General features: G+C 40.3%; 2 protein-coding genes across 2 annotated transcripts; both read left to right on the forward strand.

Moving 5' to 3' along the window:
* The first annotated feature begins 1,540 nt into the window (after window positions 1-1,540).
* On the forward strand, window positions 1,541-22,896 carry LOC142665082 (olfactory receptor 10C1-like). Its single transcript, XM_075844624.1, has 4 exons — window positions 1,541-1,630; window positions 3,900-3,950; window positions 4,247-5,140; window positions 22,771-22,896. Exons 1-4 carry the CDS (start codon window positions 1,541-1,543, stop codon window positions 22,894-22,896), a joined length of 1,161 nt encoding a protein of 386 aa, XP_075700739.1.
* A 210-nt stretch (window positions 22,897-23,106) lies between these two features.
* LOC142665083 (olfactory receptor 10C1-like) lies at window positions 23,107-24,051 on the forward strand. The gene has a single exon (XM_075844625.1). The coding sequence runs from the start codon at window positions 23,107-23,109 to the stop codon at window positions 24,049-24,051; it is 945 nt and encodes a 314-aa protein (XP_075700740.1).
* Window positions 24,052-25,956: the final 1,905 nt, after the last annotated feature.

The following is a 25,956-nucleotide window of genomic DNA, read 5'->3' on the forward strand; positions in this document are numbered from 1 at the left end:
CTTTGTCATTAAGGGATTTGACTTGAGGCTACTCCAGGGAGTGGAGTCATAGGGAACCCCTGGTCTTTACCCTTTATCCCCTTTATGGGGATGTGGACTTTGCTGCATACCCCGGAGTAGTCTCCCTTGGTGACGGCTGATGTTGACAGACACAGAGTGGTAAACAAATCAATGGGTCTGGGCAGACAGCAGAGGTTCAACATGATAAACATCCCTATAAGTCAGGACGGGCGGCAGAGGTTCGTCACGATAAATGTAGCAATATGTCAGGGCAGGCGGCGGGCAGGAATGGTTAAAAACTGGCAGAAGGTCGGTACACGGAATTACAACTATGTAGCAGGAAAACTTAGGAACACAGGGAACACTAAGGAACTAAATTGCTCTGGAAATGATTACCAGAGCAAGAGGAGCTCTTTTAGCAGAGTCAGGTGATAGTTTTTTAATAATACAATGGTCACCGCGTGAGAACCCAGTGCGGCGTGTCAAGGGCTGGTGCGGCCACCAGATTTTAAAACACAGAAAGTAGAGTAGCATGGGAACGGAGAACCCCGGAGTGAGGTGAGAAAACGGCGGGGAGAAGGGGACATAGCGCCACCATTGTCAAGGGGCTATGTCTGATATTGCAGCACAACTTCATTCACTTCAAGTTACATTTCTATAGTGGTGCAGCCAAATACTGTACATGGCAATGCTCAGACCAATACAAAACTGCTCAGAATATAATTTTCTTTGACATGATTAGGCCCCTATTACAACATGAAAGTACATCCTCAAGGACATCTTATTCCCTCTTGTCTTAATTCTCTTATTGAATAAAGAATATAAAAAGAGGAATATACAGTTTAAATAAATGTTTCATAGCATGCAATATGATACTAAATATAAAGAATCTATGATTTTTTTGCTTTTGGATTTATTTGTTCAATTCGGATAACAAGTAAATGGATTCAATGCTTTATATTCATACTACATTATAATGACTGGAGTGTTCCACCATTGAAAGTCAAACTAAACCGACCGAATAATATTCAATTCAGCAAATATAATATTTCTTCAACTGGCTATATTTTTTTAAAAGGGGTATCCTACTAAAGACACTGATGACACATCTCCTGTCTGATCAATGAAGGTTTCGGTCATTGTGACCCCCCCTAACAATCACTAGACCGAAGTCGCAGTATTGATAGGAGAGTAATCTGCTACTTTGGCTCTGCTCAGCTTTTGGTCAGCCAATTATAGCCAATAGCCGACCATGTGGACAGAAAAACAGTTGAGCAGAGCATTGCTCCTACCGCACTTCATTCTACTGATCGGTGAGAGTTACAGCTGTTAAACATTTAACTACTGAAGGTTGATAATATATCTCATAATCTATTGTTCCTTAAGGTAATTTTTCTATACATTTTTTTTATTTAACATATTGTGCCTGAATATGCAGTGCTTCGTGTTATAGTCTAGAGCAGCGTTTCCGAACTGGGGTACCCCATAACCCATCAGCAGTATGACTTGTAACTTTTATTATAGAGATGACAACTGAAAGATGCTTGGCAAAGGATACAACATATCTCAGCTGAATTGTAGCATTGGACAAGACAATGCTTTGCTTGCCCTTACACCAAGTTTCTTAGAGGTAAAGGAGTAGGAATTCCCCAGGAGTTAAAACACTTTTCAAAAAGTTTGGTATTCCACAGGATATGTCATTAGTATATGATCGGTGTGGATCCAACAACCGGTCCATGCACCGATCAACTGTTCTGATAGCCTCCGGGCACTGGAGGTTATGCAGTGGTTTATGCATATGGCTCCATACACATGTATAGCGGCTTTGCTGGGTTATTGCAGCTCTGCTGCTATTCACTTGAGTAGAAGCAGAGTTGCAGTACTACAGCACGACCGCTACTCTGTGACCGGAGCCATCTGCTTCTGACACCGACCACCAGCTCCCGGAGGCAGCCGGAACACCTGATCCGTGTGGGATCCATGTGTCGGACCCCCAACGACACATGGATCCCACACGGATACTGCCCTTTGTCTGGACAAACCCTTAACCCCTTGACGCCCTGGTAGGTCATGGCGCGGGGGGTGATATTTGGAGCGTGCTCCAAATGATGCGGGTGTCGGCTGTGAAAGCCGACACCCGGCACTAACAGCCGGGAGCAGCGATCGCGCTGTTCCTGGCTGTTTAACCCCTCAAACGCCGCAGTCAATCGCGACCGCAGCATCTGAGGCATTGAAAAGTGGGGGGCGGACCCCTCCGACATCTCATCGCCCCCCTGCAATGAGATCAGGGGGTGACGATGGTTGTTATGGCAGCCCAGGGGCCTAATGAAGGTCCCCAGGGCTGCCTTCACTCTGCCTTTGTTAAGCCCTGCCTGTGGCAGGGCTTAATAGACGCTTGTAAATATGATGATATACTGCAATACATTAGTACCAGTGCAATACATTAGTACCAGTACTTTGTACCAGCGATCTTACAATCGGTGGTTCAACTCCCTAGGGGGACTAATAAAATGTGTAAAAATAAGTGATATAACGTTTTTACTAGTACAAAAAAAAAAGTTAAAAAGCCCCCCTTTTCCCATTTTTCCTCTAAACTAATATAAAAAATAAAAAAAAGTTAACAAAATTGGTATGGCTGCGTCGGTAAAAGTCTGAACTATTACAATATAGCATTTTTTAAGGCGCACGGTGAATGCCGTAAAAAATAAAAATTGGAAGCCGCCAAAATCGAATTTTTTTGGTCACCTTAGCTCCCCAAAAAAATGTAATGAAAAGCGATCAAAAAGTCATATGTACCAACGAATGGTGCCAATAAAAACTACAGTCGTCCCGCAAAAAATAAGCCTTCACACCGCTCAATGCACGGAAAAATAAAAAAGTTACGGCTCTCAGAATGTGGTGAAACAAAACTATTTTTTTTTAACAAAAAGGTTTTTGTTTTTTTAGAGTAGTAAAATATAAAAGAATCTATATAGATTTGATATCACCGTAATCGTATTGAGCCACAGAATAAAGTTAAGTTGTTGTTTTTACCACATGGTGAAAGACGTAAAAACGGAACCCAAAAAAGAATGGAGGAATTGCAGTTTTTTCCAATTTCAGCGCGCAACAAATTTTTTTCCGTTTCCCAGTACATTATTTGGTACTTTAAATGCTACCAATAGAAACTACAACTCCTCCTGCAAAATATAAGCCCCACACAACTCTATTGATGGATAAATAAAGACGTTATGGCTCTTGCAAGGCGAGAAGTGAAAAACGAAAATGAAAAATAAAAAAATGTCTCAGGCCTTAATGCCTCATGCACACAAACGTGCTTTTGCGGCCGCAATTCCTCCAAAAATTCATGGGAAAATTGCGGCCCCATTCATTTCTATGGGGCCATGCACACAACCGTAGTTTTCACAGTCCGTGCATGGCCTGGGAGCCCGCACCGCAGAAAGAACGGGCATGTCTTATTACGGCCGTGTTCTGTGGTCCGGGCTCATTGAAAATAATGTCCGCGGCCATGTGCACAGCCCGCGATTTGCGGGCAGCTCACGGCTGACAGTCCGCTGCCGGCCGACCCGAAAATCACGGCCAAGCATATGGCTACGGTCGTGTGCATGAGGCCTAAGGGGTTAATACAGATTTCAAATGTACAGATTTAATTTTCATGCTAAGTACAGAAAATCCATTTCAATGTTGTTCAGATTTATGAATATAGAAATGTCCATTATTACCTTCCCAAAATATTTTTCATATTAAGTTTAGAAGATTTTACTATACTTACGAATTATTAAGCTTTTTACAGTAAAATTTTTACTCTGACTCCAAATTCACATTATGGTTTGTACAGATATTCATAGAAATTTGATGGCCATTATGAAACTCATTTTCTTATGTTTTATTTATTGAAGGTTGGTCCCATGAATTCCGCATCAAAAATCTGCAACAAAGAACAGTACAATGTTAGTGAATGGAGTTTTACAACTACGAAAAATTGTCATCTCCATCTCAACGTAGCTTAAGGAATAATTTGATTTAAACAGGGGAAAAATATATTTTTGGTCTTCACTTGTCCTCAACATTGCAGTCCTTGGGCTAGATCACTCCATTGACATCAGAAATTAGCATAATTCCTGTTTTCATTGCGATGACTATACTATAATATTCTTTGTATTCGCCTACTGTACTATATCTCCTTGTATTTATATTAATGTCTGTGGTTTATCACAGGTTTTTATTTTTTTTATTGAATATGCAGGTGGCTAACAAGACTGTTGTAAATGAATTTCTCCTTTTGGGTTTTTCCCACTTCCACACTTTTCAGTATTTACTTTTTTGTGTTGTTCTTTTGGCCTATATCATTTGTGTTTTTGGAAACTTTACTATTATTCTATTGGTTAGAACCGAGCCTTCTCTTCATACTCCAATGTACTTCTTCATCAGTATATTTACTGTATTGGACATAATGATAGTCTCGGTTACTATTCCAAAACTGTTAGCTATTCTACTTCAGACTAAGAAGACAATTTCATTTTTTGGTTGCTTTGTCCAGATGTATGCCTTCAATGCCCTAGGAGAGACAGAGTGCTTCCTTCTTGCTTTAATGGTCTTTGACCGATATCTAGCCATTAATAATCCATTACGGTATTCCGCCATAATGAACAATCAGTTCTGTTGTAGATTGGCCGCTCTGCCATGGTTTCTTGGCTTTATTACCTCTTTTTTCCCTACAATTTTTACTTTTCAATTGGACTTCTGTGGACCAAATGAAGTTGACCACTTTTTCTGTGACCTGGCACCAGTACAAAATTTAGCTTGTTCAGACCCATTTATTAGTAACATGACTACTAGTTTGGCAGCTGTTGCCGCAACTGTTTTGCCTTTTTTTGCCATAGTGGGCTTCTACATTCATATAATATATTTTGTCTTAAAAATTGAAGGCATTGAGGGGAAAACAAAGGCCTTTTCAACTTGCTCTTCTCATCTCATTGTAGCATGTCTGGCTTATGGTTCAGCTATTATTGTGTATATTAAGCCTAAAGGCAGTCACTATGACAAGTTCCTGTCTCTCACGTATACTGTCGTTACACCTCTTCTCAATCCATTTATTTATACTTTTAGAAATAGAGAGGTAAAGAATGCCTTAAGAAAAGTAACTAGACAAGTTATCATTCAGTCTCACAAACATATTTCATAGCTGAAAGCCACATTTTAATGGTTTACTATAACTATGATTAATGTGAAAATAATGTAGACTTACATTTGATTTCAAGATAAAAATTTAAATAAAAAATAAAAAACTCAAATTTCGCATGGACATAAGTATTCAGACCCTTTGCTATGAAACTTTAAATTCAGCTTTGGCCTCCCACTTCCCTAGATCATCTTTGAAATGTTTCTACACCTTGATTGGAGTTTATCTGTGGTAAATTCATTTGCTTGGACGTGATTTGGAAAGACACCCCTGTCTGTATAAGGTCTCACAGCTGACAACATATCAGAGCAAAAATCAAGTCATAAGGAGAAAAGAACTGCCTGTAGAGCTCAGAGACAGGATTGTGTGGAGGCACAGATCTGGAGAAGGGTACAACAAATTTTTGCTGCACTGAAAGTTCTCAAGAGCACAGTGGCCTCCATAATTCTTAAATGGAAGAAGTTTAGAACAACCAGGACTCTTCCTAGAGCTTGCCACCCCACCAAACAAAGTAATCGGGGGAGAAGGGCTTTCATAAGAGAGGTGACCAAGAACACAATGGTCGCTCTGGCTGAGCTCCAAAGATCCTGTGTGCAGATAGGAGAAACAACCATCACTGCAACACTCCACCTATCTGAGCATTATGGCAGAGTGGTCAGAAAGAAGCCTCGCCACAAAAAAAGACACATGAAAGCCGGTCTGGAGTTTGAAAAAAACACCTAAAGGACTGTGAGTAGCAAGATTCTGTGGTCTGATGAAACCAAGATTGAACTTTTTGGCCTTAATTCTAAGCATCATGTATGGAGGAAACCAGGCACTGCTCATCACCTACCCAATACCATCCCTACAGCGAAGCATGGTGGTGATAGCATCATGCTGTGAGGGTGTTTTTCAGTGACTGGGACAAGGAGACAAAATGAGGGAAAGATGAATGGAGCAAATTACAGAGATATTCTTAATGAACACCTGATTCAGAATGCTCTGGACCGCAGACTGGGCCGAAGATTCACCATCCAACAAGGCAATGACCCTAAGCACACAGCCAAGACAACACAGGGTTAGCTTAGGCACAACTCTGTGAATGTCCTTGAGTGGCCCAGCCAGAGCCCCTCTTGGCGCATTTTGGGCCGCGGTTTCCGTGTCAAAAAACTTGTCAAAAAACTCAGTGTGAACTGGCCCAATGAAGGACCAAAAAGTAGGTAAATACAACCTCAGATGAACAACAACACATTACAGATTACACTGTGTCATTATTTAACAAAAACTAGACAACAATTCAAAAGAAATGTGTAAAAAACTAAGTACACCCCCAGAATCAATACCTTGTAGGAACACCTTTAGCAGCAATAACTTGAAGTAATCATTTTCTGTATGACTTTATAAGTCTCTTATATTGTTCTCGAGGAATTTTGGCCCACTCTTCTTTATCATTTTGCTCCAGTTCATTGAGGTTTGTGGGCATTCATTTGTGCAGAGCTCTCCTAAGGTCTGCCACAGTATTTCAATTGGGTTGAGGTCTTGATTTTGACTGGGCCATTGCCAAACCTTGATTATTTTTTCTTTTTCAGCCATTCTGCTGCAGATTTGCTGGGGTGCTTGGGATTGTCCTGTTGCATGACCCATTTTCGGCCAAGCTAAAGCTGTTGGATAGATGGCTCCACATTTGACTCTAGAATACTTTGGGATAACGAGGAGTTCATGGTCGACTCAATGGCTATAAAGTTTCCAGGTCCTGTGACTGAAAAACAAGCCCAACTCATTACCCCTCCTCCACTGTGCTTGACAGTTGGTATGAGGTGTTAGTGCTGACAAGCTGTGTTTGATTTTCTCCAAAGGTGGCACTGTACATTATGGCCAAACATCTCGACTTTGGTCTCGTCTGTCCAAAGGACATTGTTCGAGAAGTCTTGTGGTTTGTTCAGGTGCAACTTTGCAAACTTAAGTCTGCCTTCTCCTGGGAACCCTTCCAAACAAGCTATACATGTTTAGTCTTTTTCTAATTGTATTGTCATGAACTTGAACATTTAACAGGCTAAGTGAGGCTTGTAGAGTCCGAGATGTAGCTCTTGAGGTGAATATGCTGGGACGTCCACTCTTGGGAAGATTGTAAACTGTCCTGATTGTTTTTCTACTTGTGAATAATCTTTCGCACTGTAGAATGATGGAATGAATGAATATATATATATATATATATATATATATATATATATATAGATAGATAGATAGATATATATATATGTATATATATATATATATATATATATATATATATATATATATATATATATATATATATATATATGAGAAGAGAGAGAGAGAGAGAGAAAATCAAGTATTACTAGTGTTAATATATTATGGAAAATTCCTTTAAATTGGCGCTATAACGTCTAGCTCTCCTAATTTTCCATCATTCATGAAATATGGTGAAGTTTGTATGTTCTTGTCATGTGCATCTAGGCCTCTTTAGATGCATCCCATGATTTAGTGTAAGTGCAACCTATGCACCCCCTTATACCTTCACCAGTATTGAACCCCTTTTCGTCATACAATAAAGTTACAATAAAGTACACCACTAATTATATTTCACCCTTTTTCTTGGTTGGGTTGGGCAGGCACGGGGTAGGGGGTGGAACATATTTCAACTGTATATTGTAAATCTTTGTATTACTATTTTTTGTTCTCTATTTGTATGTTTATAAAAAAAATAATTTGTAAAAGATAAAGTAAAAAAAAAAGAATAGAAAAATGTACTAAGAAAGAGCTTAAGGACTACAATTATTTTAAAAATTAAAATTGTTAACATATCTAAGAATTTGTACATGTACTTTTTTTGAATATAATAAGTTATTATTTTGGTTCATCTCGCGAAGAGAAATAACAAATTTACAAAAAACATTCTAAAGTTATGCAACTAGCTGTAAAAAATAGAGATACGCTGGTCTGCTTCACTGGTTGCATGCATTCGATGAAGAGGAATCTTATCTACAATCTCATCATAAGACATCATGCAGGCAGTAGGGTTCCATGTGCCATTATATGGTGCCTCAGTACGACAGCATATTTAGAAGATATTCCGATGCATAATGCCACATATTTTTTGTCAGATTCTGTTGGAATTTAAAAGAAAAGTTTCTATATGCCTTTATATAAGGCATATGAGGGTAAAGTATGGCCCGATAGACTCCTACTGGTGCCCTGTGCATGAGCCCTAAAGGTCAGCATCTCCAGTATGCAACACAACACTTTGATAAGTCAAGGGCACTTTGGAACAACGTGCTAAGGTGCGAAAAGCATACAAATTTAGGCATTGTTCACGCTACATTTGAGCAGAATCATTTCCTGACATATATATTTGGTGGAAGGCTCCGACATATTCCACTGTATAGGTATATAGTGACATTTGTCGCTCCTAAGCTCCCATGTAAAGAGATTGTATACTATGTGGTATGTTTTTTTTTACCAGATGCCTCTGTATCTTTACACTATTAAATTGAGTAAAGAAAATTTGGCATATGTCTGGTCAGCGGGGCCCTAAGAACATGTTCGACGTCTGTGCCGTACGTTGCAAATACAGTGTGAATAGAGTCTAAACTCTGGGCTACTAGGTACATTGGCAAAGGAAAATATAAAAGATTAAGAATCATACTACTTGTTATGTTAAAGGGAGTGTCTGAGATTAGAAAAAGGGTTTGCTTTTTACTGCAAACAGTGCCACTCTTGTCAATGGGCCGTGTCTGATATTGCAGAACAGCTTAATTTACTAAATACCGTACAAGTCAATGTTCAGAACAATACAAAACTGCTCAGAGTATAATTTTCTCTGATATTAGGCCCCTATTACAACATGAAAGTACATAATCAAGGGACATGTTATTCCCTCGTTTTAATTCTCTCATTTAACCCCTTAATGACCGGGCCTGAAAAGACCTTAATGACCAAGCCAGATTTGTTAAATCTGGTATGTCTGACTTTATCAGAGAATAACTGTGCGAAAGTTTTGAATATCCAAGTAATTCTGACATTGTTTTTTCGTCACATGTTGTACTTTATTTTAGTGGTAAAAGTAGACTGATACGATTTGCGGAAATTAATGAAAAAATAGAAAAATTGAAGAAATTTTGTAAAAATTATCATTTTTCCCTATTTTTAACTGCAATATGTCACATATGTACATACATACTGTACAATTTTTTTATTAAATATATATTTCCATCTCTTTACTCTATTTTGGCAGCACTTTTGAAAAAAAATATTTTTTTTTAGCAATTTAGAAGACTTACAAGTTTAGTAATGATTTTATACATTTTGAAATAGATTTTGTTTTCCTGCACCAAGCCAGGTTTTCAGAGGCTCATAGGTGTCAGAATGGTGGAAACCCCCACAAGTGACACCATTTTGAAAACTAAACCCCTTAAGGTATTTATTAAGGGGTGTTGTAAGTATTTTGACCCCACAGTTTTTTTGTAAGAATTCATGCAATGCAGGCGTAAAAACATATAATTTCACTTTTTTCATAAAAGTATCACTTTGAAGACCGATTTCTTTGTAAAGCAACCATGAGAATGAAGAAATGCACCCCAAAATCTATCACCCTGTTTCTCCTGTTTTCAAAAATGCCCACATTGTGACCCTAATGCGTTGCCTGGACACACGGCAGGGCCCGAAAGGAAGGGAGCAACCGGAGGCATTCAGGTCTCATTTTTGCTTGAAAATGTTTTAAGCCCCACTGTACATTTGGAGAGGTTTTGAACTACCAGAACGATAGAAACTCCCCATAAACGACCCCATTTAGAAAACTAGACCCCTTAAGGTATTTATCTAGGGCTGTAGTGAGTATTTTGACCCCACAGTTTTTTGCTAAATTGAATGCATAGCAGGTGAAATAAAAAAAAAAACACTTTTAATATAAAAGTATCACTTTGAAGACCGATTTCTTTGTAAAGCGACCATGAGAATGAAGAAACACCCCCCAAAATCTATCACCCTGTTTCTCCCGTTTTCAAAAATGCCCCCATTGTGACCCTAATGAGTTGCCTGGACACACGGCAGGACCCGAAAGGGAGGTAGCACCCGAAGACTTTCAGGACACACATTTTGCTTGAAAATGTTTCAGGTCCCATTACACATTTATAGAGGCACTGAGCTGCCAAAAAGATAGAAACTCCCCATAAATGACCCCATTTTGAAAACTAGACCGCTTAAGGTATTCATCTAGGTGTGTACTAAGTATTTTGACCCCATAGTTTTTGCAGGAATTAATGCAAAGCAGGTGGAAAGAAAATTTTATTTAACTTTTTTTCACAAATGTGTCATTTTAAGGTCAGATTTCTTGTACAGAGGACATGAGAATAAGGAAATGCACCAGAAAATGTATCACCCTGTTTCTCCTGTGCTCAAAAATATCCCCATTGTGGCCCTAATGTGTTTCCTGGACACACGGCAGGACCCAAAAGGAAGGGAGCACCCGGAGGCTTTCAGGACACACATTTTGCTTTTAAAATGGGAGGATTCTACTTTTCTAGATTGAGAAATAGATGTCCCTAACAGTTTCTACACCCTATGACTATGTTGTGCTAAGAAAGCAGCTGTCCTGAAATCATGTCAGTCCATAGACATTATGTATATCAACCCGCTCTGATATATAGTAAGTTAGAGTGGGAAAATTTATTAAACTGTTGGTGGAAAAAGGCAATATATCCAATTAAAAGGAGGAAGAATGTATCCAGCTATGTGGAAAACTAGAGCATGTTCACAGGATGAAAGAAAATTTGTAGGGCTGTAATGACTTTATTATTCAAAGTGACTGGTCATACAACGTCTCTTTAGCTCCATCAATCCCTATATAAGGGACGAATGTGCCAAGTGACGCGGTACACCATAACAAGCCCCTGCCCGGCAAGGTAGGAACTGCCATGTGCACAAAACAACCAATCACCTGTAGAATATATAAAGGGGCAGTGTCCCACACCGTATGTATAGATACAGTAAAGAACCACTAATCCCCAAATTAATGTCGCTATTTCTAGAAGTATTGTCGGGTGTAAGAGGTCCACAAAAAAACCCGAACAAAACTGTAATAAAGCCCATAGTGTATTGATAAGGACAAAACAGGGACTTATGAATAGACCAGGGTTGGAAGGACAAGCGGAACAATAATATCTTGACTCACTTCGCTGTCCTCGTTTGCTGCAGACCCGACACCGTATTTTTTTTTTTGGTTAGATGTTGAAGGGATGGGGTGTAAAAAATGTTTTTCAAAAAGTCGGTGTACATCCTCTGACTCATGGACTACTCTCTGGTCTGCAGATTGAAATAGGAGATCTTCAATCACTTTCTCCTGAAATTCAAAGAATGTCGCCCTGCCCGCTGATTTTTTGTACAGGACAAATGCGTTCTGCATCGCAACCTGAATTTGTTATAGCCGATGACACACACAGGCTTTTGTCTATCTACAGAGGCCCCACGTTCTCTAATAGTTGCTGTTGCTCTTGAATGGAGAGTGCTGATCATGTAGACGTCCTTGCGGTCACGAAATTTTAAAGCCAGCATCTTCTCAATTTGAAAAGTGCATGACTCCCCCTTTCTTAGTTTTTTATCCACAAGTTGACATGGGAAACCTTTGCGATTCCTGCGTATTGTGCCACAGGCTCCGGTGTTGGCACAATGAAGGGCGCTAAACAGTGGCACACTGGTATAAAAACTGTCCGTGTATACATGATACCCCTTGTGTAGAAAAGGGCCAATTAAATCCCACATAATCTTACCAGTGGTACCAATATTTGGAGGGCACCCTGGTGGATTAAATTCACTGTCTTTACCCTCGTAGATCTTAAATGCACATGTGTAGCCAGTAGTGCTTTCACATAACTTGTAGATCTTTACCCCGTATTTTGCACTTTTTGAGGGTATGAATTGACGGAATGAGAGACGCCCTTTGAAATTTGTGGGATTCCACAACCTGGCATTAGGTGACGAAGGTTTATTGGCGATGTACTGCCTGGCATACAAATTTGTTTCCTGCACAAAATGTTCCAAAACTTGGTCCGTAATAAAAATATTAAAATAATTTAGTGGTGAAAAATTACTGACATTGGGACTTATGCCAGGAGTAGCAATAAAGTCATTTATGGTGGGAGAAAATAAACTCGTGGGTTCCCACACTAAATCGGTTTGGTGGGGTTGTGCAATTTCAGGGGCTGCACTTTGAACGGACGTTGTGGCAACTGCGCCGTCGGCCATATCACTGGTGCTGGGTCTCATATCCATAGAATCCCTTGAAGCGACACTTTCGCTGTCGCTTTCAAGTAAGGCTGGGTTCACACGACCTATTTTCAGACGTAAACGAGGCGTATTATGCCTCGTTTTACGTCTGAAAATAGGGCTAAAATACGTCGGCAAACATCTGCCCATTCATTTGAATGGGTTTGCCGACGTACTGTGCAGACAACCTGTCATTTATGCATCGTCGTTTGACAGCTGTCAAACGACAACGCGTAAAAATACAGCCTCGTCAAAAGAAGTGCAGGACACTTCTTTGGACGTTTTTGGAGCCGTTTTCTCATAGACTCCAATGAAAACAGCTCCAAAAACGGACGTAAAAAACGCAGCGAAAACCGTGAGTTGCTCAAAAAACTTCTGAAAATCAGGGTCTGTTTTCCCTTGAAAACAGCTCCGTATTTTCAGACGTTTTTGGTCACTATGTGTGCACATACCCTAAAAGCTCAACTTCAGATGCAGAATCCGTATCTGAGCATAGCATCTGATAGGCTTCCTCAACGCTGTATCTTCTGGCAGCCATAATGATAATACAGTCTAAACCGCAAATAATAAATGGAACTAGCGGTTTCAATTTTTTTTTATCAACTAAGGCCTCATGCACACGACCGTAAAAACACCCGTTATTGCGGGTCGTAATTACGACCCACAATAACGGGCTCATAGACTTCTGTTACCCACGGGTACCTTCCCGTTTTCTCACGGGAAGGTGCCCGTGCCGTTAAAAAAATAGAACATGTTCTATTTTTCTATTTTACGGGGCCGTGCTGCTATACTTTATAATGACAGCACGGCTCGCAAAAGCGGCCGGCTGCCCGGGGCCGGACGTGCCCGGCCGTGCTCGTGATTACGAGTCGTAATTACGAGCACGGTCGTGTGCATGAAGCCTAATCAACTAAGAACACTAAAAGAATTAAAAATTGTATTTTTTTTATTGTTTTTTTTAAGTTTTTTTTTTTTTCAAACCTATACCTAAACCCTACGCCTAACACGAACCGTAACCCAAGCCCAGAACAGCACCCTACGCCGTCTAAGGTCCCATGCACACAAACGTGTTTTTGCGGCCGCAATTCCCCAGAAAATCCACGGGAGAATTGCGGCCCCATTCTTTTCTATGGGGCCATGCACACGACCGTAGTTTTTGCGGTCCTTGCACGGCCCGGGAGCCCGGACCGCAGAAAGAATGGGCATGTCTTATTACGGCCCTGTTCTGCGGTCCGAGCTCATTGAAAACAATGGTGGCGGCCATGTGCATGTCCCGCGATTTGCGGCAGCCTGACAGTCCGCAGCCGGCCGACCCGAAAATCACGGCCGTGCACACGGCTACGGTCGTGTGCATGAGGCCTAACAGCGTACACGCCGTCTAACAGCGTTCCCTAAAAAGAAAGTAGTTTATAGTACGATTCTTAGTATATACAGTAAATTTATTTATATTTATATATATATATATATATATATATATATATATATATATATATATATATATATATATATATATGTATATACTATATACTATAAAATACTGAAAAAAATGTTTTTTTTTTTAATAAACTGTGTAAGGGACAAGTGATTTTGTGTGGGGACACTGACACACTTGTATCTGTTTCTCTCCACAGCTAGAACAGTGAGGAGAAACAGATACATGTTTTTACTTTTATTTTACAGTAGTGATCACTATGATTGGATCTCATAGTGAACACAAAAGATCAGGAACCAATACTATTGGCTCCTGATCACTGCTCTAAGAACGAGCAACAGCTCGTTCTTAGAGCAGGAGCTGTCATTTAGACACTCCCGGCGGCGCTGTACGCAGTAACAGCATGTGACCGCTGTGATTGGCTGTCACAGCGGTCACGTGCTGTTACGACGAAATCGGCAGGTCCTTATGGCTGCACTAAGAACCGGACCTGTTACTTACAGCCGGTTTTTAGTGCAGATGTCACCAGGGTGCCGTTAAACCCACTCTACTACAGCGACGCCAAAAGGTGTCGCTGAAGACTGAGTACATGCACCGCCTGACGTCAAAAGACGGTGGGCGGTCGTTAAAGGGTTAATAAACAAATATAAAATATTCAGATAAGTGGATTAAACGCTATATATCACAGTATAATGACAGATAAACAAAATGATTCTACACAAATCAAATTTGTAACAAATTTTCCAAAAGTTTAGAGTTTTAGCAAATATTACACTTTCGGAAATCGTCACGCACTAATTTCTCAAAATGGTGGTCGCAATTTTACAGATCAGAAGAAGACAAGAAGACAGAAAAGAAGGATCACATGACCTCGGGCAGCGGTAGTCCCGCGGGCTTCCCCATAATCTCTTGCAGGCAGCCCTTCCTCAGGCTTATCCAATCATGAGGGGTATAGGGTGTGATTAACTGTTGACTCAGTAGATGACAGTCATATTATTTTTTACTACTATAAACAGTCCAACCAGGAAATGCTGCTGCTTTGTAGGAATACATATAGGAGAGAGAGGACATCAGACAGAGAGTGAGACATAGTAAAACACAAAATACAAATAGATAGTGGATTAGTGAGTGTTTTCCATAGTGAAGAGAACAGAATAGATAGCTAGATTTACAATAATTTGATAAAGACTAGATGTTAGAGAGAGATAGCAGTCAGTCAGTGTGTTTGTTAGACAAGCACAGGAAGCCATTGCTGTGAGTGCTCCTGCAGCTATACAATTAATTTCTTCCACAAATTTTTGAATCACCAATCTTTATCACATCATACACAAATTTTCTTCAATAATATTATGCGTGGTGCAGATAGTGTGCTGCTGCCTTCCGAAACACACGTTCAGGCTCAGTGGTACCTGGACTGTGTCTTTTCTACGGCATATTCCCTGACTCTGTGTACTTCTGGTTCAACAGATTGGATCAGTGGCAGGAACCGGCAAAGACTGTCTTGTCCACCCTCCAGTGTACTGTCAGACAGGATATTCAGGGGGCGCCATCCCCCCGAAGCGGTTAAAATTGTCCTCCACATGTGTGGAAAACATTTCATTTGTGAAAATGAATCAGGTATGGAGCCAAGAGATCTGCCATAGTAGCTTTAAGAAATTCAGGGGATAGTCTGCGGGAAATCGCTTGCCTGGAGAAGGTTTCTCTTGGTGAAGTGCAGTCTACCCTCAAGAAATCCGCTGAAAAGGAGAGTGTTCATGATAGACCGTGACCTGGGAAACCTCAAGTGACCATAAAACAACAGTACAAATTTATCAGAGCGTGTTCCAAATGGGATAGATTCAAAACAACTCGTCAAATCCACGCTGCTCTGATTGAAACGAGGGAGGAAATCGTGTCAATCGCGACTGTCAAACTCTGCCTTGTAGCCAGAGGCTTAAAGAGATGTGTTGCAGCCTGAAACCATTGCTTAGGCCTATAAATAAAAGAAGAGGCTATTGAGTGCTAAAACGCACAGGAGCTGGACGACTAGCCAGTAGAATAAAGTTATTTTCACAGACGAATCGAAGTTTGAGGTGTTTGAGTCCAAGAGGCAAAAGTTTGTTCGTCATGTGACAGGTGAGCGCATGCTTCCTGCTTGCATTCAGCCCACAGACAAGCATTGGGGTGGTTCCATTATGGGCTGGGGATGTTTCTGAGGTCGAGCGGTTGGTCACTTACTAAAAATCGAAGCAGTCATGGACTCCAAGTGCTACCACAACATCCTGGTGCGGCGAGCCATCCCTTCTAGCACTCGTCTTATTGGCTGGGGTTATTGGATATGGGCTATTTGCAAAAGTATGTCCAGTCAAAAGAATGACAACAGGTGCTGAAGGACATGGTTAGGCCACCCTAGAGTCCTGTTTGAAATACAATTGAACTCCTTTGGGATCATCTGGACCGGTGTGTTCAAGATGTGAAACTCACAAAATCACCTTTGGGAGTTTCTTGAAAAGAAGTCGGCTGCATTCGGAGCTAAAACTTTATTTCAAATTGAACGTCAGAATGCCCCGTGATTGCACTGCCTTGATTGCTGCTAAGGGTGGATACGTTGATGAGAGAAACATTTAAGAAATTCAAGGCTCAATTAAACAATGTTCATCAGCACAAAACATCTTTATTTGCCTAACTACAGTAAATCCATATTTATTACAAACTTGCTTAAATGACACCAAACCTGTTGCCACTCCCCAAAAAGGGATATTTTTTCAATCACTTGCTTAAATGTCATTGCTTCTTCCAGTATAAACACCAGCAGGCATCTGCCATCAAAGGAGTAGCTTGAAAGGAGTTCAATACAGTTCTAAAACACAGAGAGTCAAACATGACTTTTCAGGGTGATTGGAGCACTTTCTAATCGCGACACATTTATTCAGACTGAATCTAAACTGACTGTTTGTTCAATAGAATCGTACCCCAAACAAATTTATATAGTTTTTTTAAAATATTTTACTACTTCTATTGATAATAAACTATTTGTTAAAAACAAAATGTTTTGTGTCGCCACATTCTGAGAGCCAGAACTTTTTTAATTTTTTCACCGATTGAGCGATGCGACGGCTGTAGTTTTTATTGGTACCATTTTTATTATGTTTTTTTTAAGCTAAGTTGAGCATAAAACAGGTATTTTGTCGTTTTACATTTTTATTTTATAGAGCGTTTACCGTGCGTGTTAAATAACACTATATTGTAAAACTTCAGAATTTTATAGACGCAGCGATACCAATTTTGTTTACTTTTTTTATTTTTTACATGACTTTAGGAGGAAAATGAGAAAAGGGGAGTTTTTTGAATTTGTTATATTTTTTTAATTTTTTTTCATTACTAAAACCTTTTTTTTACTTTTTTCACACACTTTATTAGCCCCCCTAGGGGACTTGATCCAGCGATTGTTAGATCATTGTTTTTGTTGTTCTTTTTCATGGCGTTCACTGTGCACAATTAATGTTATTTTGTAATAGTTCGGACCGAGTGAAGGCTCCGACGTATGCCCCTGTTATACGATGGCAAAGGTTGCTCATAGGCTCCCATAATTAAAAAACGAGCAGTAAATGTTTTTCTTACTAGATGCTTCTGCAAACACTATTCAATACAATAAAAAAAGATATGATGAATACCGTCTCGAGGTATGCCAAAGGGCATTCTTTTGGCATGTCTGCTCTATGAGGCCCTAGTGACACATTCCTTGTATGCGCTGAGATAATTTTACCAGTGCATACGTAGAATGTACACTGCAAATGGAGTGTGAATAGATTCTAGACTCTTGGCTACTAAGTACAGTAGCAAAAGGAACATAAAAATTTTAAGAAAATAACTGCTGCCATTATTAAAGAGATTGTCCGAGATTTAAAAAGGGTCTGATTTTTACTGCAAACAGTGCAACGTGTAAACACAGCCCTAGGATTGGGCTGTAGTAGAGCCAGCAGGGAGCGGTGTGAATGTGAACCATGTTTGTTACCAAGGGATTTGACTTGGGGCTACTCCAGGGAGCAGAGTCTAAGGGAACCCCCGGCCCCCACTATTTAACCCGGATGTGAACTTACCTGCGGGTAACCATAGTTCACTACCCTTGGAGTAGACTCGCTTGGTGAAGGCTGACGTTGTCCTATTGCAGCACTGAGATAATATAATGAGTAACCAGGGACTGGCAGAAGAAATTCCTCGCGGTACGAGAGTTCAGAAGTGCTGGTACAGTGAAGCAAACTCCAGCAGTAGATAAACTGACAAGTATCGTCATCTTCTGAAAGGCAGATTGACTGCCTAGGGCAGCGTCTCCCACTTGCCATAGGCGTTGGAGTTTCCCGGTGTGTCGCAGTAAAAACACAGGATGTTGGTGCGTCTTCTACAGAAAGTTAAATTCTTTCAACTTGCATGGGTTTGTCCAGAGAAGCAGTTGCAGAGGCAAGAAGAGGTCTCTGAAATGTCGGTGCTAATCTAGGTACCCGACGGGCACGATCCGTTTCTTGTTGTTTCTAACGGAAACGTACGTTCATTACGCATTACCAAGGAAATTATATTTATCCAAAGAAGTTGGAAGATCCTGACCAGCCAACTCATCTCTGATGCAACCAGCCAGACCCTCCCAAAAGGTTGCAAAAAAGCTTCATTGTTCCATTGGAGTTCAGTTGCTAGCGTGCGGAATTGGATGGCATATTGACACACAATAGAGATGCATTGACAAAGCTTGAGGAGTGACAAGGCCGCAGATCATGCCCGACCAGGTTTTTCAAACACCTTTCTGAAGGTATCCAGAAAAGCTTGAATGTTGCTCATGACAGGTTCATTCCGTTCCCATAAAGGACATGCCCATTGCCAGTGCCTCAGCAGACAACAGAGACAAGATGTAGGTGAACTTAGCTTCGTCTGAAAAAATGGATACACCATTACCTGAAAGCAGACGATACATTGGTTCAAGAACCCCCCACATGACTTGGAGTTACCATTGTAGCATGGAGGGGTAGGTAAATGTAATCTTGGACTACATGCAGTAGCTAGAGATGTTTGGCTAGGCACCATAGGTGATGCTGAAGTAAAGATGGCATTGAGTCAAGACGAGACATTTTAAAGTAGATGGTACAGCAGGTCCTGCTGAACTCGTTGCCTGGATAATTCCTGAGCCAGGTCAGAGACTTCTGGCAGGGTCCATGACCAGAGCAAACTGTAACGACAGCCCTAGGATTGTGCTGTAGTACAAAAAGCAGGGAGTGGTGTGAACCCTCTTTGATCATTAAGGGATTTGACTTGAGGCTACTCCAGGGAGTGGAGTCATAGGGAACCCCTGGTCTTTACCCTTTATCCCTTTTATGGGGATGTGGACTTTGCTGCATACCCCGGAGTAGTCTCCCTTGGTGATGGCTGGTGTTGACAGTCACAAAGTGGTAAACAAATCAATGGGTCTGGGCAGACAGCAGAGGTTCAACATGATAAACATAGCTATAAGTCAGGATGGGCGGCAGAGGTTCGTCACGGTAAATGTAGCAATATGTCAGGGCAGGCGGCGGGCAGGAATGGTTAAAAACTGGCAGAAGGTCGGTACGCGGAATTACAACTATGTAGCAGGAAAACTTAGGAACAGAGGGAACACTAAGGAACCAAATTGCTCTGGAAATGATTACAGAGCAGGAGAAGCTCTTTTAGCAGTCAGGTGATAGTTTTTTAATAATACAATGGTCACCGCGCGAGAACCCAGTGAGTCGTGTCAAGGGCTGGTTTCGGCAACCAGATTTGAAACACAGAAAGAAGAGCAGCATGGGAATGGAGGACCCCGGAGCGAGGTGAGAACATGGCGGGGAGAAGGGGACATGCTCAGAGTATAATTTTCTTTGATATGATTAGGCCCCTATTACAACATGAAAGTACATCCTCAAGGACATCTTATTCCCTCTTGTCTTAATTCTCTTCTGGAATAAAGAATATAAAAAGAGGAATATACAGTTTAAATAAATGTTTCATAGCATGCAATATGATACCAAATATAAAGAATCTATGATTTTTTTGCTTTTGGATTTATTTGTTCAATTCGGATAACAAGTAAGTGGATTCAATGCTTTATATTCATACTACATTATAATGACTGGAGTGTTCCACCATTGAAAGTCAAACTAAACCGACCGAATAATATTCAATTCAGCAAATATAATATTTCTTCAACTGGCTATATTTTTTAAAAGGGATATCCTACTAAAGACACTGATGACACATCTCCTGTCTGATCAATGAAGGTTTCGGTCATTGTGACCCCCCCTAACAATCACTAGACCAAAGTCGCAGTATTGATAGGAGAGTAATCTGCTAATTTGGCTCTGCTCAGCTTTTGGTCAGCCAATTATAGCCAATAGCCGACCATTTAGAGAGAAAAACAGTTGAGCCGAGCATTGCTCCTACCGCACTTCATTCTACTGATCGGTAAGGGTATGTGCACACGTAGTGACCAAAAACTTCTGAAAATGCGGAGCTGTTTTCAAGGGAAAACAGACCCTGATTTTCAGACGTTTTTTGAGCAACTCGTGTTTTTCGCTGCGTTTTTCGCGGCGTTTTTTACGTACGTTTTTGGAGCTGTTTTCATTGGAGTCTATGAGAAAACGGCTAAAAAAACATCCAAAGGGTATGTTCACACGAGGGCGTCCATAACGGCTGAAATTACGGGGATGTTTCAGCCTGAAAACATCCCCGTAATTTCAGCCGTACCGGCATGTGCAGGCGCTTGAACGCCGCGTCCATTACGGACGTTATTGGCGCTGATATTCATTGGAGTCAATGAATAACGGCTCCAATTACGGCCAAAGAAGTGACAGATCACTTCTTTGACGCGGGCGTCTATTTACGCGCCGTCATTTGACAGCGGCGCGTAAATATACGCCTCGTGTGAACAGACAAACGTCTGCCCATTGCTTTCAATGGGCAGATGTTTGTCAGCGCTATTGAGGCGCTATTTTCGGAAGTAATTCGGGGCAAAAACGCCCGAATTACGTCCGTAATTAGTGCGTGTGAACAAACCCAAAGAAGTGTCCTGCACTTCTTTTGACGAGGCTGTATTTTGATATGATAGGTCGTCTGCACAGTACGTCGGCAAACCCATTCAAATGAATGGGCAGATGTTTGCCGACGTATTGTAGCCATATTTTCAGACGTAAAACGAGGCATAATACGCCTCGTTTACGTCTGAAAATAGGTCGTGTGAACCCAGCCTTAGAGTTACAGCTGTTAAACATTTAACTACTGAACGTTGATAATATATCTCATCCTCTATTGTTCCTTAAAAAAGAGGATCTAAAGAACATTATCTGTACATGGACCACACAAGCAGTAATAGTACAATCACAGGTAGATGTTCATCGATACATACGGAACAACATTAAATACCATGCGGCTAAAAAGGGCACCTATTTCAGTTGTAAGTACTATTAAGGTATCATATTGTTGAAATATAGTATATAATTTAAACAGAAGATACATATGGTACGTAAGACCATATGTGTAAAAGGAGAAAAGATGCCCAGATTACCACTAGTGCATCAAATCAGGAAGTCCTGAAATAGCCCAAAGTATAAGTCTATACCCACCTGGTAAAACCAGGGGGGTCCGTATGAGAAATCTTACCCATGGAGTCAAAGAGAATGCAGTGGTCCGTAAAGTGAATACAGCGCCCCTGGTGGGCAAAGGGACAGAGTGGGGTACCTTGTTGATTTTGGAACAATCGAAAATGGAAACCCACCTTGTTCAATAGTTTGTTCTTGTAATACTTCTTCCAAGGCTAACAAAGCTTCTTTTTCCATCATACTATTAAGGCCAACATCCATTTTTCCCCGACTATGATGTTTTTTCAAAATTAATTTGCGTGAGAATAAGTGGAGATCTTTTAACGCTGTGAAAAAATCAAACGAATTAGTCTGGGAGAATGTGAGACCCTTACTGAGGACATAACATTGTGTGTCAAAGAGGGTATGCGTTGATAAATTAATTACCTCCGTAATTGAGCCACAGAATAAAGTTAAGTTGTTGTTTTTACCACACGGTGAAAGACGTAAAAGCGGAACCCAAAAAAGAATGGAGGAATTGCAGTTTTTTCCAACTTCATCGCACAACAAATTTTTTTCAGTTTCCCAGTACATTATTTGGTACTTTAAATGCTACCAATAGAAACTACAACTCCTCCCGCAAAATATAAGCCCCACACAACTCTATTGATGGATAAATAAAGACGTTATGGCTCTTGGAAGGCGAGAAGTGAAAAACGAAAATGAAAAATAAAAAAATGTCTCGGACCTTAATGCTTCATGCACACGAACGTGCTTTTGCAGCCGCAATTCCCCCGAAAATTCATAGGAAAATTGCGGCCCCATTCATTTCTACGGGGCCATGCACACAACCGTAGTTTTCACGGTCCGTGCATGGCCTGGGAGCCCGCACCGCAGAAAGAACGGGCATGTCTTATTACGGCCGTGTTCTGTGGTCCGGGCTCATTGAAAACAATGGCCGTGGTCATGTGCACAGCCCGCAATTTGCTGACAGTCCGCTGCCAGCCGACCCGAAAATCACGGCCGTGCACATGGCTATGGTCGTGTGCATGAGGCCTAAGGGGTTAATACAGATTTCAAATTTACAGATTTAATTTTCATGCTGAGTACAGGAAATCCATTTCTATGTTGTTCAGATTTATGAATATAGAAATGTCCATTATTACCTTCCCAAAATATTTTTCATATTAAGTTTAGAAGATTTTACTATACTTACGAATTATTAAGCATTTTACAGTAACATTTTTACTCTGACTACAAATTCCCATTATGGTTTGTACAGATATTCATAGACATTTGATGGCCATTATGAAACTCATTTTCTTATGTTTTATTTATTGAAGGTTGGTCTCATGAATTCCACATCAAAAATCTGCAACAAAGAACAGTACAATGTTAGTGAATCGGGTTTTACAACTACGAAATTGTCATCTCCATCTCAACGTAGCTTAAGGAATAATTTGATTTAAACAGGGGAAAAAAATATTTTTGGTCTTCACTTGTCCTCAACATTGCAGTCCTTGGGCTAGATCACTCCATTGACATCAGAAATGAGCAGAATTCCTGTTTTCATTGCGATGACTATACTGTAATATTCTTTGTATTCGCCTACTGTACTATATCTCCTTGTATTTATATTAATGTCTGTGGTTTATCACAGGTTTTTTTTTTTATTGAATATGCAGGTGGCTAACAAGACTGTTGTAAATGAATTTCTCCTTTTGGGTTTTTCCCTCTTGCACACTTTTCAGCATTTACTCTTTTGTGTTGTTCTTTTGGCCTATATCATTTGTGTTTTTGGAAACTTTACTATTCTTCTATTGGTTAGAACCGAGCCGTCTCTTCATACTCCAATGTACTTCTTCATCAGTATATTTACGGTTTTAGAGATATTGTTTGTCTCAGTAACTATTCCAAAACTCTTAGCAATCCTCATTCAGACAAAGAAGACAATTTCATTTTTTGATTGCTTTGTCCAGATGTATGCCTTCAATGCCCTGGGAGAGACAGAGTGCTTCCTTCTTGCTTTAATGGTCTTTGACCGATATTTAGCCATTAATAATCCATTACGGTATTCCGCCATAATGAACAGTCAGTTTTGTTATAGATTGGCTGCCCTGCCATGGTTTCTTGGCTTTATTACCTCTTTTTTCCCTACAATTTTTACTTTTCAATTGGACTTCTGTGGACCAAATGAAGTTGACCACTTTTTCTGTGACCTGGCACCAGTACAAAATTTAGCTTGTTCAGACCCATTTATTAGTAACATGACTACTAGTTTAACAGCTGTTGTTGCAACTGTTTTGCCTTTTTTTGCCATAATGGGCTTCTACATTCATATAATATATTTTGTCTTAAAAATTGAAGGCATTGAGGGGAAAACAAAGGCCTTTTCAACGTGCTCTTCTCATCTCATTGTAGCATGTCTGGCTTATGGTTCAGCTATTATTGTGTATATTAAGCCTAAAGGAAGTCACTATGACAAGTTCCTGTCTCTCACGTATACTGTTGTTACACCTCTTCTCAATCCATTTATTTATACTTTTAGAAATAGAGAGGTAAAGAATGCCTTAAGAAAAGTAACTAGACAAGTTATCATGCGGTCTCACAAACATATTTCATAGCTGAAAGCCACATTTTAATGGTTTACTATAACTATGATTAATGTGAAAATATTGTAGACTTACATTTGATTTCAAGCTAAAAATTTAAATTAAAAATTAAAACCTCAAATTTCGCATGGACATAAGTATTCAGACCCTTTTCTATGAAACTTGAAATTTAACTTCCCTAGATCATCTCGTTTCTACACCTTGATTAGAGTTTACCTGTGGTAAATTCATTTGATTGGACATGATTTGGAAAGACACACCCCTGTCTGTATAAGGTCTCACAGCTGACAACATATCAGAGCAAAAATCAAGTCATAAGGAGAAAAGAACTGCCTGTAGAGCTCAGAGATAGGATTGTGTGGGGGCACAGATCTGGAGAAGAGTACAACAAATTTCTTCTGCACTGGAAGTTTAGAAGAGCACAGTGGCCTTCATAATTCTTAAATCGAAGAAGTTTAGAACAACCAGGACGCTTTCTTGAGCTTGCCACCCCACGAAACGAAGTAATCATGGGAGAAGGGCCTTCATAAGATAGGTGACCAAGAACCCAATGGTCGCTCTGGCTGAGCTCCAAAGATCCTGTGTGTAGATAGGAGAAACTTCCAGAAGGTCAACCATCACTGCAACACTCCACCTATCTGAGCATTATGGCAGAGTGGTCAGAAAGAAGCCTCTCTGCAAAAATAGACACATGAAAGCCGGTCTGGAGTTTGAAAAAAATACCTAAAGGACTGTGAGAAGCAAGATTCTGTGGTCTGATGAAACCAAGATTGAACATTTTGGCCTTAATTCTAAGCGTCATGTATGGAGGAAACCAGGCACTGCTCATCACCTACCCAATACCATCCCTACAGTGAAGCATGGTGGTGATAGCATCATGCTGTGAGGGTGTTTTTCAGTGGCTGGGACAAGGAGACTTGTCAGGAATGAGGGAAAGATGAATGGAGCAAATTACAGAGATATTCTTAATGAACACCTGACCCAGAGTGCTCTGGACCTCAGACTGGACTGAAGGTTTACCGTCCAACAAGGCAATGACCCTAAGCACACAGCCAAGACAACACGAGTGGCTTAGGGACAACTCTGTGAATGTCCTTGAGTGGCCCAGCCAGAGCACTGACTTTAACCCAAACACCTTAAGCCATGAATAAGAACGCAGGCAGCGTTCGAAATGCGTAGGCTATCTACCTTCACTCCACATTCTCAGCATTGCAGGACATCATTATTACTATGCTACCGATCCCATTTTTAACGAAGATAATTAAAACTTGGAGAAAGATTCTTTTTAATCACCATAGCGCTGGATCCATCCCCCTTCTCTTCTACAAACAATCAGCAAGTCGTGTGTCGTCACGAGGACCCATGCGCAAGGACTACAAAGCATAAGTCCAGTCAAAAGGTGAGCTGGAGGCATCTCTCTATTTTCTGTTTGTTTTTAACCCAAACATCTCTGGAGAGACATGAAAATGGCTGTCCACCAACGTTACTATCCAACCTGACAGAGCTCGAGAGGATCTATAGAGAAGAATGGCAGAAATCCCCAAATTCAGGTGTGTAAACCTTGTGGCATCATACCCAAGCAGACTGGAGGCTGTTATCACTGCCAAAGGTATTCAACCAAGTACTGAGTAAAGGGTCTGAATACTTACAGTAGAGGAAATAAGTATTTGATCCCTTGCTGATTTTGTAAGTTTGCCCACTGTCAAAGTCATGAACAGTCTAGAATTTTTAGGCTAGGTTAATTTTACCAGTGAGAGATAGATTATATATATATATATATATATATATATATATATATATATATATATATATATATATATATATATATATATATATATATATATATAAAAAAAAAGAAAATCACATTGTGAAAATTATATATATTTATTTGCATTGTGCACAGAGAAATAATTTTTT

The sequence above is a fragment of the Rhinoderma darwinii genome, chromosome 12 (assembly GCF_050947455.1).
Source record: "Rhinoderma darwinii isolate aRhiDar2 chromosome 12, aRhiDar2.hap1, whole genome shotgun sequence".
NCBI classification, from domain to species: domain Eukaryota; kingdom Metazoa; phylum Chordata; class Amphibia; order Anura; family Rhinodermatidae; genus Rhinoderma; species Rhinoderma darwinii.

Bases quoted from the DNA above. Each gene is read 5' to 3' on its own strand.
- LOC142665082 (XM_075844624.1), top strand. From the start codon at position 1,541: ATGCTTGGCAAAGGATACAACATATCTCAGCTGAATTGTAGCATTGGA. The intron at 3,951-4,246 runs GTTAGTGAATGG...TTGAATATGCAG, and splicing joins GCAACAAAGAACAGTACAAT to GTGGCTAACAAGACTGTTGT. The intron at 5,141-22,770 runs GTAACTAGACAA...TATTTATTGAAG, and splicing joins TAAAGAATGCCTTAAGAAAA to GTTGGTCTCATGAATTCCAC.
- LOC142665083 (XM_075844625.1), top strand. From the start codon at position 23,107: ATGCAGGTGGCTAACAAGACTGTTGTAAATGAATTTCTCCTTTTGGGT.